This window comes from Mus caroli, chromosome 2, assembly GCF_900094665.2.
Source record: "Mus caroli chromosome 2, CAROLI_EIJ_v1.1, whole genome shotgun sequence".
In the NCBI taxonomy this organism is placed as follows: domain Eukaryota; kingdom Metazoa; phylum Chordata; class Mammalia; order Rodentia; family Muridae; genus Mus; species Mus caroli.
In genome coordinates this window covers 28658304-28677725 of record NC_034571.1, presented here as the reverse complement: position 1 = coordinate 28677725, position 19422 = coordinate 28658304, and the positions used below count along the sequence as shown (strand labels likewise).

General features: G+C 50.1%; 2 protein-coding genes across 2 annotated transcripts in view; both read left to right on the top strand.

Moving 5' to 3' along the window:
• Stxbp1 (syntaxin binding protein 1) overlaps positions 1-13412 on the top strand; it is a 61241-nt gene extending 47829 nt beyond the window's left edge. The window contains exons 16-19 of the mRNA XM_021156801.2: positions 513-614; positions 3019-3104; positions 5262-5416; positions 11754-13412. Of these exons, the coding sequence (XP_021012460.1) occupies positions 513-614; positions 3019-3104; positions 5262-5416; positions 11754-11836 (426 nt within the window). The 3' untranslated portion in view covers positions 11837-13412. The remainder of the gene's footprint in view (positions 1-512; positions 615-3018; positions 3105-5261; positions 5417-11753) is intronic.
• Positions 13413-16884: 3472 nt separating this feature from the next.
• Cfap157 (cilia and flagella associated protein 157) overlaps positions 16885-19422 on the top strand; it is a 7231-nt gene continuing 4693 nt past the window's right edge. Inside the window, exon 1 of the mRNA XM_021154381.1 lies at positions 16885-17086. Coding sequence (XP_021010040.1) covers positions 16920-17086 — 167 coding nt within the window. The 5' untranslated portion in view covers positions 16885-16919. The remainder of the gene's footprint in view (positions 17087-19422) is intronic.

Sequence of the window (19422 nt, the reverse complement as noted above, 5' to 3'; positions counted from 1 at the left end):
TAGCCCTGGCTGTCCTGGAACTCACTCTGTAGACGAGGCTGGTCTCGAACTCAGAAATCCGCCTGCCTCTGCCTCCCAAGTGCTGGGATTAAAGGCATGCGCCACCATTGACTGGCTCCAACTGGTGTCTCTAGGAGGGACTAGGTTCCACTGACCTGACCAGTGACCTGCAGCTGGCAGGGTTTGGTGTGTTCATACCTGGGTCACAAAAGGCTCAATAAACAGTAGAACTGATTCGTTTAAAACAGCCCATGCTGCTACACAGAGAAACTTTGTCTCAAAGAATCAAAAAACAAAACAAACAAACCCCAGAAAACCCAGACTTGCTCAAGTCTCCCTTGTTTCGGAGTCTCTTAAAGCGGTATATCTCAGGGCTACTCTGGGCAGAACCTCTCCTTTATTACTCTTTGCCATGTTAATTCTGAAGAGGGTCCTTGAGAGAATTTCTAGAAGTCACTGAGAGCCAGGATGGCCCCTGACTGGCATCTAACCTGATGGCTGCTTGCTTTCAGTCCACACTACGCCGCCGAAGCAAACCGGAGCGAAAGGAGCGCATCAGTGAGCAGACCTACCAGCTCTCACGATGGACCCCGATCATTAAAGACATTATGGAGGTCAGTTTGGGGTCCAGGGCTGCTCCTCAGTAGGTGGTCCAAGTTCTAGCACCCCTGTTCTCAGGTAGCAGTGACACACTATGATTTCGTCCCTGGTCCTCTGGCTCTGTCAATCTCTGAGGACTCATGAACACCCATGGGACTGATTGTAGTTTGGGGTACTATTGCTGTGATGAAACACCAGGACCAAGAGTAACTTGAAGAGGAGGGGCATCACTGTGTCATCATCAAAGGCATTCAGGGCAAGAGCTCATACAGGGCTGGAACCTGGAGCAGGAGCTGATGCAGAGGCCATGGAGGAGTGCTGCTTACTGGCTTGCTTCTCATGGCTTGCTCAGCCTGCTTCCTTATAGCACCCAGGCCCACCAGCCTAGTAACCTGGGCCCTCCTACATCATTCACTAAATAAGAAAATGCTCCATAGGCTTGCCTACAACCTGATCTCAAGGAGTCGAGTTCCCTCCTCTCATGTCAAGTAAAACTAGCCAGGAAAGACAGATCCATCCATTTACCCACTGTTCCAGTGTCGGGGTTAGCCCCACGCTTTGGAGACGCCTCTGTGGTTAGTATTTACCCACTGTTCCAGTGTCAAGGGTTAGCCCCACGCTTTGGAGACGCCTCTGTGGTTAGTATCCAGAAGAGCCAGGCTCATGTCAGTGTCTCTTAGTTAGGATTTCCATTGCTGTGAAGAGACACCGTGTCCAAGACAACTTTTATGAAGGACAACACTTAACTGGGGCTGGCTTACAGTTTCTGAGGTTCAGTCCATTATCATCATGGCAGGAAGCATGGCAGCATGCAGACAGACATGGGGCTGGAGAAGAAGCTGTGAGTTCTACATCTTGATCTGAAGGCAGCCAGGAAGCGACTCTCTAAGCCTGTCTACACAGTGACACACTTCCTCCAACAAGGCCACACTCATTTCAACAAGGCCACACCTCCTAATACTGACATTTCCCATAAGGCAAGCATATTCCCCACCACAGTCAGCATGCCATGTTCAGATGAGGAACATGCACAGACTCTACTAGGGGATGACATGGTCCTTGTGGATGACATCTCAGCCAGGTATGAAGGGTCTCCCCAGGAGGCTACAGTCTGCCCACCTCCCCACACTGCAGACAGACCTGGGCTCTGTGCCTCAAGCTAGCTCCTGGGAATATTCTTGTTTCTACTTCCTGTTCCTGCGTCCCTTCCATCTCTACGAGGTCCCACAGTGTATGGCGCCTCACATGTCTGACCACTTAACATCACAGAGCCTGTTGTATTCTGGTCAGCAATACTATTTACATTTCGCTTTGCTGTCCAGTTTGCGGCCATCTTTTGTTTTTGAGATTGGGTCTTAAGTCCAGGCTGGCCTTGAACTTCTGACATTCATTCTACCCTAAGTATTGGATTCAAAGCATATACCACTATGCCAGTTATGTAGTACAGGGATCAATTCAGGGCTTCATATATGCCACACAAGTACTCTACCAACTGAGTGACATCCCCTGGGGTTATCTTCTAACAGGATGATTCTGTCACTTTGTCCATGGTGTAGAGCCTCACACCAAGCTGCAGCACCATGTTTCTTGGCTGTCAGGGATAGAGGCAGTGGGCTTTGCAGCAGCTCTGTGGAATCACTCCATCCCTCAGCATCACTGCAGGAGCCACTAGCTTCTTAAGGTTGGATGAGACAATACACCCAACTTCTGCACTTGATAGGCAAACAAAATGGGAGTCCAGAGAACAGTGCCTTGCCTTGTATCCGAGTTAGCTCAGGTATTGCTACCAAATTATATGCTAGAATAGTATTTATGTAGTGTGAGTCAGCATCCTATTTTTAAAACCTACAAAGCCAAAGGATGAGTGGCTATGGAACACGCAGGAACCAATTGCCTGTCTCAGTTGCAGGACTGAGGAAGCAGCCCTCTACTGCATTGCCCCCCCTGCTTTTCTGCCCCTCCTCCCTGCTCCCCAAGGAGGCCTGCGGAGGTTTCTCATGTTGCTCCTAAGTGGAGTGTGGATTTCCAGTCAACAGGAGATAGCCAGAATCCATCCACTAGACAATTAGCCCCTTGACAAACTGCAGGAGCGGCTCAGAGCCAGTTGTCACCAGGCTGACCTGTCAGGAATGTAGTGGGCAGAGTACATGTTTACTCCTGGTGGGTTACACAGTGGAGAACATGGCAGAGACAAGGGAAATGAACGCCTTGTCTGACAGAGTGACTCATGGGCCCAGGCAGTCTGGCAGCCTGCTACAGAAGGAGTGTCCTGGCCCCCTGTCCATGCTGGGTCCCCGGCAGTGGCAGCAGGCACAGGAGGAGGCCTGCTACAGATGTGGTCACTGCCTGACTTTTTGATTTAGCTCCTGCCAGCCCTTTCAGGCACATGGTGACCTGACCTCTCTCTCTCCTCTCTAGGACACTATTGAAGACAAGCTGGATACAAAGCACTACCCATACATCTCTACCCGCTCGTCCGCGTCCTTCAGCACCACTGCTGTGAGGTAGGGCAAAGTGGAGGAAGCAGGGGGCACTGTCTGTGAGGCTCTGAGGTGATCTGGCTATGAGTGGCACGCGCCATTTGAACCTTCCCACGTCGTCCAATATGGCGAGGGTGCAGCAGGCCCAGACTCACAGCAGGCCATGTGGCTTGCCCTTTGGTTCCCAGACTTCAAGAACTCACTCCCTTTTCTTTCATGCATCTGCCTCAGCCACCAATCCCTGCTCATTCTGGAACAAGCCAGGCCTACTTGTACCTCAGAATCTCTGCATTTACCTACCCCAAACACACACACACACCACATTAACTGCAGCCATGTAAGCCGCACACCCCACCCCTCTAATCTGTAGGTCTTTATTGAGTGTTCCTCTTTAGTCTTCTCTAGCTACCTGTTGAGTCATGGAGCCCATTGTTCATAGCAGTTCTCTTCGTAGTCTGAGGTGGGTGGCCCAGGTGCCTGCCAGCTGACAGCCATTCAGACTGTGTGTCCTGAGAACTGGAGGCTGAGCTGGGAGCCTGGAGACTGTCAGCGGCTGCTGACAGTCACCTGCTTCCCAGGGTTGACTTCTTTTGTTTGTTTTGTTTGGTTTGAGGGGTCTTTATTTATTTGCTTTGTTGGGTTTTGTTTTCTTTTTCAAGACAGGGTTTCTCTGTGTAGCCCTGCTCACTCTGGAGACCAGGCTGGCCTTAAACACGCAGGGATCACCTGCCTCTGCCTCCCAGTGCTGGGACTAAATATGTTCAGCACTGCTGTCTGGCTTGTTTAGTTGGTTTTTTGTGTTTGTTTTTAAAAGACTTATTTATTATATGTAAGTATACTGTAGCTGTCTTCAGACACCCCAGAAGAGGGCATCAGATCTCATTACGGATGGTTGTGAGCCACCATGTGGTTGCTGGGATTTGAACTCAGGATCTTCAGAGGAACAGTCAGTACTCTTTTTTTTTTGTTGTTGTTTTTTTTGAGACAGGGTTTTTCTGTGTAGCCCTGGCTGTCCTGGCACTCACTTNTGTTTTTTTTGAGACAGGGTTTTTCTGTGTAGCCCTGGCTGTCCTGGCACTCACTTTGTAGACCAGGCTGGCCTCGAACTCAGAAATCCGCCTGCCTCCCGAGTGCTGGGATTAAAGGCGTGCGCCACCACGCCCGGCCAGTCAGTACTCTTAACCTTTGAGCCATCTCTTCAGCCCTAGTTGTTATTGTTGTTGTTGTTTGTTTGTTTGTTTTTTTTTAGACAGGATCTCTTTGTGTAGCTCTGTCTGTCCTGGAACTCACTCTGTTGACCAGCCTGACCTTGAACTCACAGAGATCCACCAGTGATACCTGCCTCCCAAGGCTGAGATTTAAGGTGTGCTCCACCATGACCAGAAACGCTCTAGAGTGCCAGCCGCTGTCCCTTTTTGATGGCTTGTCTCTGGCTTTTCTTCTTTCTGTCTTCACCATTGGCCTTTACCTGGTCATGGGCCAGAGGTCTGCAGTGGCTCTGTGGCATTGGCATTCCCTGGGATGGAACAAGCCATTGCCAGCTGTGGAATAAAGTACAGCCTCCAAGGGCTGCGCTTGCTGGGCCAGTTGGGCACAGGAGAGACTGGTAGTGTCCGGCTGCATCCGGGGCTGTCTTGAGGAAGCAGGGTGGAGCGTTCTGGTGTCCAGAGAGGACTTGCTTCCTCTCTGTCATGTTATTCATTGTCCTGGCTTGTGCCTGAGTCCAGGTCCCTACTGAGGAAGTGCAAGGACAGAGGGAGGCTTGTTACTGAAGGCTGAGCTGCTCCTTACCTCCTGGTAATGCCTGAGCAGTGCCCTGCTGCCCTGGCTCTGGCCCATGGCGGTCAGCATTTCCCATCCTGTTAGACTGTGACTTGTTAGTGAGCAAGTGCTGCCTGTCCCTGGGGATGCAGTTCCAGAAAGCCTGGCTTCCACGAGCTTCTTTACATGTGATCAGTGTGCAAACTCGATACTCAGTGATGCAGAGTCCCAGGCAAGCCCAGACATCTGGGTGAGAACCATCCAGGCAAAGCTGCTGAGAGGAGCCTGGGTATTTATGAGAGTGGCAGTCACAACTCAGGCCCCTGCAGTGCAGCACTGATGAGCGGTGGGAGCAGCGCCATGCCGCTGTGTGTGAGGCTCCGGGTAACAAGTCACCTGTATCTGCTCTCTCTCCCTCAGTGCCCGCTATGGACATTGGCACAAGAATAAGGCCCCCGGGGAGTACCGCAGTGGCCCCCGCCTCATTATTTTCATCCTCGGGGGTGTGAGCCTGAATGAGATGCGCTGTGCTTACGAAGTGACCCAGGCCAACGGCAAGTGGGAAGTGCTGATAGGTAAGCAAGGCATGTGTTCTGCTGCGGCCTCACTGCTCTGTCACCCCATCCCATGCTTCCTGGCGCTTCCATCTTAGGGCCTCCCTCACCCCAGCACCACTTGGCCCCGGATAGCAGAAGCCAGGGCTGTCTGCCACACTGTGTCTCTTGCTGAAGGACAGCATTTTGGAATGGAAAGAGCCTGGGCATAGAGTCCCAAATCCATACATTGACACTGCCCGAGTGCAGTCACTTAAGAAAGAGAGGATCTCTCCAAGCCTTGCCTGATGGCAGGGCTGTCACTATTCACCCTCTGTTGGAGGTAGACAAACAGTGTGCGTGTCCATGGATGCTGCTGAAGCCCAGTGGTCAGAAGGGTTAGAAGGGTGTCCTACCCAGGCCCTAACCTTCTGGGCTGCCACACCCTTTCTTGTATTTCCTGTTCACTTTCAAAAAAGCACAAGCCACTGGGGGAAGATGGTCTATGTGGCAGATGGCACATCCTGCTCCCTGTCTCCAGGATCATCTGCAGCATCTGGGGCTGACAGACAATCGAGGGAGAGAAATCTGGGTTCAGTTGGGTTCATGTGCACTGCTAGAGAGGCGGCCCTCGGCTGCCCAGCCAGAAAGGCTCCCCTCAGTGCACAGGCACCTGTCCACACTCCCAGGTGAGGTCATCTCAGTGAGTGTCACTTCTGTCTATCCAATTTGGATGACCCAGTCCCGGGACTCCCCAAACTGTCCAAGCAAGCAGGCTCCGTAGAGCAGTAAGATAACTGTTTCTGGGTTTGCCCAGACAGGCATGAGGGGGTCATCACCTTTGCACAACTACGTGGGAAGACTGCACACCCCTCCCCAGCTCCTGAAGGCAGCCATGATTCATTTCCCTGCTTGTTTTTCTGTCTCTGACATAGGCCCCATGAGTGTTCCCTGCTCACTGCCTGCATATGTGTTGCATGCATGTGTTAGAGGACTCTGAGCTCAAACACAGCTTCCCTGGACAGTAGCTGTCACAGCCAAGCTTTGGGTGTGACCCTTCCTTTTCCCCTTTGGACCTTCCTTAAGGTTCCTTGTGCAGGGGGAGGGTGGAGACCCAGGAACACAGAGCTGCCCATGTGGGTTCATGGAGGGGCTTCTGAAAACAGCCACCATCCGCCGTGTGCCTCACGTGCTTTGTGCATGCCTGCATACGTGTGTGCATGTGCCCGTGCATGCTTCGCCTCTCACGCCTCTCCAGCTTTGGGCACTGGGGCCTCCGTTGGCGTGTCCGGGGCGCCTCGTTCAGCCGGCCTCTATTCTCCCACAGGTTCTACTCACATTCTCACTCCCACCAAATTCCTCATGGACCTGAGACACCCCGACTTCAGGGAGTCCTCTAGGGTATCTTTTGAGGATCAGGCTCCAACAATGGAGTGAGAGCCAAAGAGACAAAGTAAAAGCAGCTTATTCCAGAAAGAAACTCTTCCACTCCGAAGGGCTTTCTTTGATGATCCTGTCACTCTCTTTCTTTCTTTTTCTCTTTTTACTTTATCATTTCTTTGATTTCCTTTTCCCAAGAAAATGCTTGCAGTTCTTAACGCCAATTGAAAATGTGTCCAGTGCCACCTTCACACCCTGGGCTCCACCCGCCAGCTCACTCCTGCCCTGGGTGAATGCTGCGCAGTCAATGGGGTTAGGCCAAGTGACAGTAGCTATGTGACTACTCCTCAAAGAGGAGCCTAGGGTTAGGGCTGTCTGAGGCCTAGTACCCAAGCCGGCCGCCCAGGATGAAATGCAGGCTCCTACAGGGTATGCCAGCCTGAGAGTGAGGCCAGCGGACATTCAGGATGGCCACAGGTAAAGGCCGACACTAGGGAGATGTCCACAGCATCTGAGGGTGAGAGAGGAGTAGCAGGGGACAGAGGAGGCTCCAGGCCAGTGGATGGCAGAGGGACAGGTACAGTGCTGAGGGATGACCACCCTTCAGCTGCTGTAGGTTCCGTGATAGCACTGCTCACCACACCCCACGCTGCAGAAACTGCACTCTCTTGTTCTGCTTTTACTCCAGGCCAGTAGGGTAGGCTGGCGTCCCAGCCACTCAGCAGGCAGAGGCGGGTCCAAGGCCCACCTGGGCTACAGAGTGAGTTCAAGGCCAGCCTGGGCAATTTAACAAGCCTGTGTCTCAAAATAAAAAGTAAAAACGTAGCTGGAGAGATGACTCAGTGGTTAAGAGCACATAGTGCTCTTGGAGAAGCCCCAGACTCTGTTCCCAGCACCCACATCCAGTCACTCACAACCTCCTGTAACCCTGGCTCCAGAGTATCCAATGCCTTTCTGTGGGTCACTCTGTGGGCACCTGCATTCATGAGTGCACACTCACACTCTTATGCATAATTAAAATAAAGCATTTTTTTAAAAGTAAAAAGAGGGCTGGGATGTGCCTTAGTGGTAGACAGGTTGCTTGGCATGAGGAGTGACCCTTGCAAGAGGAGGAAGAAGGGAAGACATCTCTCTCTCTCTCTCTCTCTCTCTCTCTCTCTCTCTCTCTCTCTCTCTCTCTCTCTCTTTCTCTCTTTCTCCTCTTGATAAGCTCTACAGTCCTCAGAGGAAATCTGTTCTTGATACCCCGAAGCTTGATGCTCAGGAGCATCCAGGCTGTCAGGCTGTCTGTCTGTCTGTCTGTCAGTGACTTAATAGACCCTCCTCACTCCTGCTCTGTTTCTATCCTTTAAGCATGTTGGGAACTCGGTGTTAGCAATTCCTCAGTATTTTTCCCTGTTTTATTATGGGCTCTGAAAATGTCCTTTCAACATAAGTTGATGTGTGACCCAGTGAGCTAGTAAGTTGGAGTGTCCTGTAAGCCATAGTGAGAGAGCCCTGGCTACTGCACCCAAGCTCCTTTGAGTCAGTTTGCATTTAGTAGGTCATATGCAGGCCTGGAGCCATGCATACATACATCTGGTCTCCTGGTGCATCTCAGGGGCATGGCTCTTCTGAAGCTTACGAGATACCACCAGAAGCTGGCTGGCTTAGTGTGGTTCCCATGCTGCAAGAAGAAATAGTAGGCCACTCCATTTACCCCCACTCCCCCAGCAGAGAGGTATCACCTCCAGGGCAATAGCTGTGAGCCAAGAAATGGACTAGGCCATGGCCTGGACCTCAGCTCCATCCTCCCTGTGCTCCTCCTCCTCTGAGAAGCACGGTCAATAGGCAGTAAAGCATAGAGATGAGCTTCTGTCCACCAAGGCCAGAGGAGACAGAGGCACTAGTGCACACAGTGTGTCTAAAACCTAAGTAAACTAACAGGGCACGGTGACACACGACTTTAATCTGCCTCTTAGAAGGCAGAGGCAGGCAGATCTATGCAAGTTTGAGGCCAGCCTGGTGTACACGAGTTTGAGGATAGCCAGACCCTGTCACAAAGATAAATAAAATTTAAAGTATATATGTCTTGAGGGAAGCCGGGAGACAAAACAATGGCAAACCACAGAGCCCTAAATCAGTGAGGCCAGAGGCAGATAAAAGCCATTCACCTGTCCTGTTGTGACCTTCCAGGTGACAGAGTCAGAGTTTTGGAGCTTACCTTTAAGATGAGGCCCAGACACGAGGGAGAGTGGCCCCAGCAAGTATGTGTTCTGGAAGACTGTGCTGTTTGTATCCTCCTAGCTCCTCTCTCCAGGCACTAGTGCAGCTGTGGGTTAGGGGAAACTTGACCATTGAAGAAGCCTAATTCTCCCAAGCCTCATGTGTCATCCCTCCGGATGGCCCTGAGTGAGGTCTGATCATTAGAATTTCACATTTTCACCTTGTGATGCAGGTAAGTAGTGCCAGTCATGAGGGGATGGTCAGGAAGCCATCAGAACAAATGAGAGAGCTGTAGAAATGGCTTGGTAGTTAGAAGCACTGGCTGCTCTTCCAGAGAATCTGGTTCGATTCCTAGTACCCTCACGGGATCCTGTCACAGGGGATCCAATGCCCTCTTCTGGCCTCATTGAGTACCAGGGTCAGATGTGGTGCACTGAAACGTTGAAAGTAAAACACTCACATATATAAAATGAAAGTTGTTTTTAAGAAGGAACAAAAACAATTGAAAGAACTCTCGGGCTAGATTAGACCTACTGAGTGCACGTGCTTATGAGGGTTGTTTTGTTTTTCCAGTCAGAGTATCTCTGTGTATCTATCCTGGAACTAGCTCTGTAGACCAGGCTAGCTTCCAACTCACAAAGATCCACCTGCCTCTGCCTGTGCCTCTGCCTCTGCCTCTGGCTCTACCTCTGCCTCTTGAGTGCTGGGATTAAAGGCGTGTGCCCCCATCACCCCCATCGACCTTTCACTTGTCTGGTTTTTGTGTGTGCTTATATAGAGACTATTTTGCTGTGTTCCTGGTTGGGCTGTTGGTTCTGACATACAAGCATCCCTGTATGTCCCTCTGATAAGGCTGGCTTCTTTCCCAGAAGGCTCCAGGGAGCTCTTAATCCAGACAGCCACCCCCTAAGTCTTTGAAGAATGAGATGGGTATTTGAGTATGCCTCAACTTCATCTTTGGAGGCACTGATGGCATTTCATAATCACCCAGCTGCGTGGACTGGAAGAGAGCCTCGGCGTTCTTGAGGACAAGGCCAGTGTAGCCAGTCTTTTGGAGACTAACATGAGATCAATTGTAAAATACAACTTAGGGGCTCACCTCGCTCACTTTGAGGTGGGATGGTACTGAGTTCCTTGTGCAGTACTGAGACAGTTCAGGTTGTTGGACATCAGGACCTGGCTATGGGTGACCTGGATCAAGGGAACTAGCCTTCTACTAAGCGAGGCCTCACTGGCTCTCCAAGACTTAGTTCTACACTTGTCCTTCAGTAAAGACAAGGAATAAGATAGTATCATAAAATTCTAGATCTAGATCCCTGACTTTCTGAATGTACATGTGAAAAGTGAGGAGGTCCTTTGAAACAAGCCTCTGATCAAAGGAGCCCCTTTAAATTCACCTTCAAGATCAAAACTTCCAGTTTCCTGGACCAGTTTCCAGCACTGGGAGCAGTGCATTCTCTCGCCAGTATGTTCCTAGTTGACTTTAGGAAGCCCTAGGCCACTCCTCACTGGATCCAGAGCCCCAGCATGGAGGGAGTGGAGGACAGCCCTCCCTCTGGCACAAGCTCATGCTGATGACCCTTCACTTGGGAAGGCCTTCACTTGGGAAGGGCTCCTAGGAAGACTAGCTAGCTTACTGCAGTGAGTGTGCTTGAGCAGACGGGGCAGAATAAAATACTCCTGACTACACATCCACTCTGTGTAAGGAGCTGCGCCTCTGCAGATTAATGAAACAATCAATCCTTAAAGCTCAGGGCCAATACAGAGAACATTCAGGGTAGCATGCTTGCCAGGGATGGACTTCTGGACCAGAACAGTGAATGCAGAGACAGGACCTAGAAGAGCCCTTCAGATTGTTGCTCTTCTGCTGGTCCACACTGACCAGGAAGCTTCTAGGTCACTAAGCACATGGTGGTCAGGGGCACAGGGAGCAATGCTCCTTGTTCCCTGCCCTTGGAACAGAAGTCTGGAATGGGATCTCTGCTCCCCACTCCCACAGAGGCCTACTGCTTGCAGGTCCCTTCCCCGGGGAGGCACATTTTCAAGAACAGACCTTTCCTTTGGCTCTCCTGTTCCACCAGGACCCTGCTTTGCACCCACTGCCACGCGCATGCACGCCTCATGCTCACACCACCGTCACCTTCATTCTGTTTGATTAAGTCCATGCCCAAACCACTTGGTCCATGCATCATTTTAGTGCACCTACATCTCTATGGAAAAGGCCTTCATTTAAATTTTATTTGTATTTTTTTTAACCTTTGCTCTAGAAGTATATCTGATTCCATTAGCTTAAACTTTTGCAAGCATTTCTAATCTCTTACAATACAAGTCTCTTACAATACGGTCTCCACAAGGTAAGGCCTCAGGTCCCTGCCCTTTCCCTCACACCTGAGGTCCCCCACTGTGCCAGCACCAACATGCTGGCTCCCAGAGGTTAGTGGGTCCCCATGCCCTGCCAGGCACCATTCTCTCCACATAGAGACACTTCCAAGCCTCTGCCCTTCTCAGCCACTGTCTCTTGCCATATTTGAAATTTCTCTACCTGGCTTCACCTTAACATCAAGAGAGAATGAAGCAGTCACCCATCACCTGACAGATGGCTCTGGGTCATCCTGGGACCCTGCCTGAGCCTAAATGCTTCCTTAGCCTAGTTGACGGGGACCCAAGGGTTCCATCCCCAAACCCTTCCCAGCTTCCACTGGACCCAGACGAGGGTTGGGGGGATGGAGAGTCGGGGACAGAAGCCTTAGGCCACCACAGGTGAGTGAGCTCACTGTCTTCTCTGCCTTCCCAGGATCCACGCACATTCTCACCCCACAGAAACTGCTGGACACGCTGAAGAAGCTGAATAAAACAGATGAAGAAATAAGCAGTTAAAAAATAAGCTGCCCCCCCAAACCCCGGCTCCCTTCCCAAAATGCTCTGCAGCTCCCCCGTGCGCCACCTCGGTTATTCTGCTGCCTCCCCAGCCCTGCACGCCCCGGCCACCCCGTTGCCGTGCTGAGTTCTCCTGTGCGATGACACCCCATCTTGTCCTCTGAAAAGCAAGAGAGTGATGTGTTGTTTTTTAAAAATGAGCATCTTCTGTATGTATCCCACAGTAAGTTCACATGCAAGCTCCACACTGCAGAAGCGTCAGAACTCTGGACCGAGTGAACTCTCCCTTATTTATGACCCCATGACCTGTATATAGCCCTGTCCCGAGTGTGCACATTGCTTGAATATGGAAAGGTAGACGTGTGGGTGTCTCTCCGAGCTTGGTTGGACTCATTTCTGTCCTTGTTGGTGTTTGTTCCCCGGATAGGACATGCTGAGGGAGTGATGTTCTCCTCGCTAGCCCCTGCTTGCTCCCTGTTCTCAGCGGTGAGCAGACACCTCTGGAGGCTGGCATGGAACGAGCCTCCTCTTTGCAGCTGTGGGGGAGGCTTAGGGTGTCCACAGGAAGCCAGTCTGAGTGCCGGCCAGTGTGGTCTCCAGAGCCTGGCACTGCTTTCCCTGATCTGTGTCCATACTGTTGTAACAAGTTAAGTCCTTCAGGCTGAATGAGCCTGCCTAGTGCCCTCAGAGCCTCCAGAGTTAGGTCTGACCAGCCCCCTGCTTGAACACAGTCTGGATAGAGGTCAAGGGTCAGGGGCGGACTGGAAGCTGTGAGTTTGGCTCTCTGGTCAAAGGGTGCTTTGCTGTAGGAGGTAGGCCTGAGGAGTGGGGGCCCTGCTGCTCAGTCAGTCTCCTCAGTTTAAGATACTTCATCAATCTTAAGTTTGTTAGTGTACAGTCATGTGTCATTGTATGAAAAGGATCATTTTATTCTTTATATTAGTCATCACTGTATAAAACATAGCTAGCTATAAAGCAGAAATTCCAGAAGCCGATGCTGGAAGGATGGTCTCCACCCTCAGGATGCAGCAGCCTCCTGAGCATGCTGCTCACCCTGCTGCTGTTGTCGTGAAACAAAGACAGTGGAAGTCACAAAAATGTCCCCAGCCCAGCCCCTGCCCCTCCCTCCCGCAGACTTGTACGTATTACTGTGTCTTGTGCTGTCTTCGCAAACGTGGTGTACGCCTGCCGCAGGTGTCCTGTGCCCTTCTCCCTCCCTGACTCTCTTCTCCTTAGTTCTCAGGCCTCTCCCCTGCTCCTCTCCAGTGAACCTTTTCCCTTAGGACTGAACCACAGTAGCACCGGTTGATTTCTTCTGTAGCGCTTCTCCCGTCCCTTCCTCCGGTCAAGCAATGCTCATGCTTCAGGACCTTGTTTGTCGAACATGTGGGGTTTCCTTTATGTTATTTATATAAATAATTTCTCAATGGATATTTAAAAAAAAGCTAGTCTGTCTTGAAACTTGTTAACTTGAAACTCTTGAATCTCAGTGTTTAAAGTATGGAAGCACAACCGTGTACCGCTCTGTACCGTCCTGTACTGCAGCATTTGAGTCTAATAAAGACGTCAGCTCTCACTCATGGTGCCTGGGCCCACTGCAGAGCTGGTTTTACTTTGAGGACTATAGAGGAGGCCAGCCACCCCACAGCTGCGGCTTGGAGTCTTCTGGATCCAGGGGATTGTGGCTTGCATTGCATCTGTACCTATCTCCCATCTCCGGGACAAAGCTTGGCTCTAACCTCAGGCAGAAAAAAGATGCTGCCTTGGTGGTGCGCATCCATCTTTAGTCCCAGGACTTGGGAGGCAGAGGCAGGGGGATCTCTTGAGTTCAACCAGTCAAGCCTACATAATTAGTTACAGGCCTAGCCAAGGCAACATAGTGAGACACTGTCTCAAATGAATGAATAAATAAAAATAAATAAGGACCTGCCTTGACATGAAGAGCTTCTTTTCAACCGTCTAGAATGCCTCTGCCACAGGCGGATCTCTGTGTCAAGGCCAGCCTGGTGTACAGATTGAGTTATAGGACAGCCAGAGAAACCCTGTCTTGTAAAAAATAAAAAACCAAGGGCTGGTGAGATGGCTCAGTGGGTTAGAGCACCCGACTGCTCTTCCAGAGGTCCAGAGTTCAAATCCCAGCAACCACATGGTGGCTCACAACCATCCGTAACGAGATCTGGCGCCCTCTTCTGGAGTGTCTGAGGACAGCTACAGTGTACTTACATATAATAAATAAATGAGTCAAAAAAAAAAAAAAAAAAAAAACCCTAGTTAGTGCTGGAGAGATGGCTCCGCAGTTAGGAGCGCTTCTGAGGACTGGAGTTTGATGCTCACAGGATGAGTCACAACCGCCTATAACTCCAGTTCCAAGGATCTGACTCCCTCTTCTGGCGTCCATGGGGACTACATGCAGATATACAGACACAACATTTTTTTTTTTTTAAGTCAACTAACTAAACCTCTGTAAAGCCTCAGGTCTCTTGTCACAGTAACAGAAAATGACACTTTCACTGCAGGAAGGAATGTATCAACTTGAGGTTACTTTGTAGATTTTGCACCTGTCCCCAAAATTTTTGCCTAGGGGAGTGTGTTGGGGAGCAGAGGAAAGTAACATATGCACCCCTTTCTAAGGTCCTAAAGACAAACCAAAGCTTGATTCCACCAAAGGTTCCCCTGGAGAGCCAATGAGAGTTTACTGGGCTCAGAGCTTGAGTGAGGGCGTACAACTAGGAGCCTGGGGAAGCCCAAAGCTGTGTCGCTGGAGATTTGATGTCTACAGAGATGGTGCTCCCTCCTTCTTCTTCCCCAACCTACATATACCAGCCCCCTTCCCCAAACCCAAACATGCAGTTAGGGCAGAACTGCATACAGCTGGTTGGGAGGGGCAGCTGGATGCACAGGTGGGCCCAGGGACCCCATCCCTTCCTAAAAGGGAAGGTCAACAGTGAACAAGCTCAGTTGAAGTGAGCTTTGCAATCCCAGTTGAACACATGTGGACGGTTGCAAATGTGGCTTGTAGAACATCCCACTCAGCTCCTCCAAGATTCCCTTTCTAAGCAGGCTATGGTGAAGATAGCCATGGAGCAATCACACCAGGCCTCTCATAGATACGTGTTAGGTGGGTCCCCTGCCACTACAGATGAGGAAGCTGGGGCTCAGAGGGATGCAGGCTTTGGTCAAGCTCACTCCTGGGAGACTTCAGATAACTGGGCCAACGTCAGGTCATCAGAATGGCTGGAATGGGATCCAACACAGGGACTTGAATTCTATTTTTTAAAAAATATTTATTTTATGTGTATGAGTACACTATAGCTGTCCTCAGAATCACTAGAAGAGGGCATCAGATTCCACTGCAGATGGTTGTGAGCCTCCATGTGGTTGCTGGGAATCGATTTCACAACCTCTGGAAGAGCAGCTATGCTCTTAACCTCTAAGCCATCTCTCCAGCTGCGGCTTGAATTCTAAATGGAGTAAGAAAGCAGCATAAATACCACTTATTCCTTCTCCCTCGCACTGTGGGAGTGGACCTCTAGCCTTTCTGCTGCCTAGGCTTTTGTTCACTTGTTCCTTGTTCTGTTTTATTATCACTGTACTTGTGTGTGTGCAGCGATGTGCATGCAGAGGTTAGAGAACAACTTTTCTTCTGTTCTGGGCATTACAGGCAGTTTTACCCAGTGAGCCACATTGCTGGCCCATGTTTTCTTATTTTGAGACAGACTCGAGCTGAGTTGCTCAAACTGACCTTGAACCCCACCCCACCCACCCCACCCCACCCCACGCAAAGAAGCTGAGACTACAGGTATTCATGGCCTTGCTGGGCTACCCTCTTCTTTTCTGACATCTATTGGCCCAGGCTTTCTTCATTCCTCTCCACCCTGATTCCACCAAACAGCAAAGAAGTACCATACTGTCCTCTGGAAGCCTTAGCTCCCAGTGTCCCAGAGCTCAGAGGAAACCTGGGGCCGCTCCTCCAAAAGCTGTAGCCTATCTTCAGTGTGGAAGATACTACAGCAGGCCAAAGCACAGTCAAAGCAGAAACTGCTAGCCCAGTAACCCTGGATCCCAAACCATACGCTGTGGGTTAAGACAGGTACTGACTCCCATCGAGTCGGAATTACAGGGACTGAGAGAATCTGGCAGACCCGAGCGGCATCCCCTCTAGGGCTTTGCATATGATAGCTATTCCCTTCTGTGACATCCTCAAAGTGACACCAAGTGTTCAGTCATCACTGAGTATAGTGATGGTCCGTCCCCAAGAAAGCCTGGGGACCAAAGAGCAGACACAATCAGGAACCGAAAAAAGCCCAGTGTGCCTGGTATGATGGCTCAGTGCTGTGAGACTGGAGACGCGAGGAGCCAGCTAGAGCAGCTGCCAGCAGGATGCCCACTGGCTCCCATCCCATACCTGGATGCTGACCCCTGACCCCAGGGGGCAAGACCAAAGCTTCAGAAGAACTTCATCTACTTGGGATGGCACTGGACAGATTGATCCCTGCCACTAAACTTTAAAGATCTCCAAGCTGGGCCTGGTGGCGCACGCCTTTAATCCCAGCACTCGGGAGGCAGAGGCAGGCGGATTTCTGAGTTCAAGGCCAGCCTGGTCTACAGAGTGAGTTCCAGGACAGCCAGGATAGGGTTAAACTGAGAAACCCTATCTCGAAAAACAAAACACACACACACAAAAGTAAAGATCTCCCGAGATCCCAGCATGGGAGCCTCCAATACAAAATGTGTGGCTGTGCCACTAAAGAATTGGCAGGTTGGTCTATGCAGAGGCACACACTAGCCTGGGGGCTCAGCAATTGTTTCTGATTATCCCAAAGTCCCAAAGGCTAAGGTCCTTTATGATTCTAATTTATTTCCATTTGAGGGAAGGAAAGGTCTTCCTGGGTCCCAAACTTGTACTCAAGAGCCTGGTATCCTGCTCTGAAAAAGCTAGGCCTAGGCCAGACACAGGATCCCTGTCAGGAAGAGGACAGTAGCCCTTTAAAACCCAGCCTCACTGTTGCTATGTATGGAAACAACTTCCTTAGCAACTACCTGGCTTCTTAAAGGGGACTTTAAAAAGTGGTTGCCATCAGCCATGGCTCCAAAAAAGAAGCCAAACAAAGGAGGCAAGGAGATGCAGGGCAAGAAGATAGGGGGCAAGAAGGATGCCAGTGGGACCAAGACTCCAGAGTTGGCCATGGTGGAGGAGCTGAAGGAATTCTACCACAAACAGATCCAAGACCTGGAGGATAGGCTGGCCCGGTGGGTGGCCCAGCAGGGAAGCTAGTGCTACCAGGCCAAATGCACACAGGTTCAGATAAGGGCCTTAGACCTGGGCTCTGGCCAGGCCCTATCCTTCCCTGCTTCATTTACCTCAAGTAACCAGGTAACCCTGCAAGTGCTGAGAGGGTAAAGGGATTCCCAGAGCTCGGGGAGCACGCTGCTAAATCCCAAGCAACACCCTACTCCCACCCTGGCCCACCCCAACAGGACGGGACCGTAAATATTAGAAAAGTGTAGTTTAATTGGTAGAAGAAATTGAAAATGGTTTTCCCTGGTGACCCAGGAGGACACCTCATTCCCTAGTCCCTTATGCCAAGACCCTGGTCTTGTTTCTCCAGGCTGGGTCTGTTTCCCTAAGTATTTGTTTTGTTTTAGAGACAGGATATTACTCTTTAGCCCAGGATAGCCTCAGACTCATGTTGATCTACCTGCCTCAGCCTCCCAAGTGCTGAAATGATAAGTGTGAACCATTATAGGTTCCCAAATGGGAACTCAGGAAGGGGATTTTCCTACTTGTGCCACTCCCTCTTAGGGCTAGGTTCCTTTGTGACAGATAGCAGGGAATGCGCCTTCTTAGCATCTAGAGATACTATTTGCTTGTTATTTTTCCTACTTTAATACTAGCTTTAGGGCTGGTGAGAAGGCTCAGGGGCACTTGCCCCTCATCACCAGGACTCCCAAGGTAGAGGACTAAAACCAATTCCTGTCCTCTGACCTCTGCTGTGCACACATACGCATGCACACACATAATCAATAAATCAGATACAACAAAAATGTCTGTAAGAACATAGTTTCTGCCAGGCGTGGTGGTGCACGCCTTTAATCCCAGCACTTGGGAGGCAGAGGCAGGAGGATTTCTGAGTTCAAGGCCAGCCTGGTCTACAGAGTGAGTTCCAGGACAGCCAGGGCTACACAGAGAAACCCTGTCTTGAACCCCCCCCCCCAAAGAATATATCATCTAACCTGGGCATGGTGGCACATGCCTACAGTCTCAGAAGGTTGGTTCTAAGTTCCAGAAGGAAAGGAACTTCACCTGGACGATAGGGTAAGACCTCAAAAAGAACAAGCCTCAAAAAAAACAAGCAACACAAAGGTAACTTGCTGACAGGAAGCACCTGCCCCAGTACCAAAGTGCAACACTTAAATAGGAAAGTAAGTGGGGAGGGAAATGGCCCAGTGAGTGACACCTGCCAGTCAAACGTGAGGACTAGAATTTGGATCCCCAACACTCATACAAATGGGTAGGTGTGGTGCCCACCTGCAGTCTCAGTGCATGGGATGTGGAAATAAAAGGTCCCCCTGGAGCAGTGTTTCTCAACCTGTAGGCCTTGACACCCCAAGACTACCAGAAAGTGCAGATACCCACAGTCCGTAGCAGTAGCAGGATCACAGCTATGAAGTGGCAATGAAAGCAATGTTATGGTTGGGGATCACCATGGCATAAGAAACTACGTATTAAAGAATACAGTGTTAGGAAGGTTAACAATCACTGCTCTAGAGCAGGCTAACTAGCTAGACTGGTGAACTCGTGAGCTCTGGGTTTAATTATATATGGGTTCAATGTATAAAGAAGAGAACCTCTATCTCCTTATCTATAAAATGGGTATAATTATCAGAGCATCCACATCCCTACATGTCATGGGGGGTCTCAACAAATGTAAACCTCTGGCCTCCATACACATGCAAATATGCATATATGCCTGAATATCACACATCTGTAATAAATAAACATATAAACAGAAGATAACAAGGCAGTGGAAGCTCATATGGTTGATGCTGAGAAAAATCACAGCTGGTGCTGAGCAGTTGTGTACCCAGGCAGGGCCGTGTGTCTCTGCTTAACACCATCCCACAAGAAAGGCACACACGGGGCACTGGGGAAATCACCCCAGGAAGAAGAGGCAGCAGGATGACAGTCCTGACCTTTGACACCTCTTATGGCAGACTGCCTCCTCTCCACACAAAGGCACCCATACCCTGAAACGCCTTGTACGCGCTACTCATTCAAAAGGTTTTTCAAGAAATCCTTACAAATAAAGCGATTCTCCAAATGCTTCAGTTATCCTGTTTAAAACCAGTAAATATGGCCCTCTTAAAATTTACAAATGATGCCTGGAGAAATGGCTCAGCAGTTAAGAGCACTGACTGCTCTTCTTTTTTTTTTTTTTTTTTTTTTTTTTATTTATTTAATGTAAGTACACTGTAGCTGTCTTCAGACACTGTAGAAATGAGGCTCAGAGAGGGGAGGTAGCCAAGTGAGGTAGCCCTGAAGGGCTGGAGTTAAAGCCCTGTCTTTTTTTTTTTTTTTTTTTTTT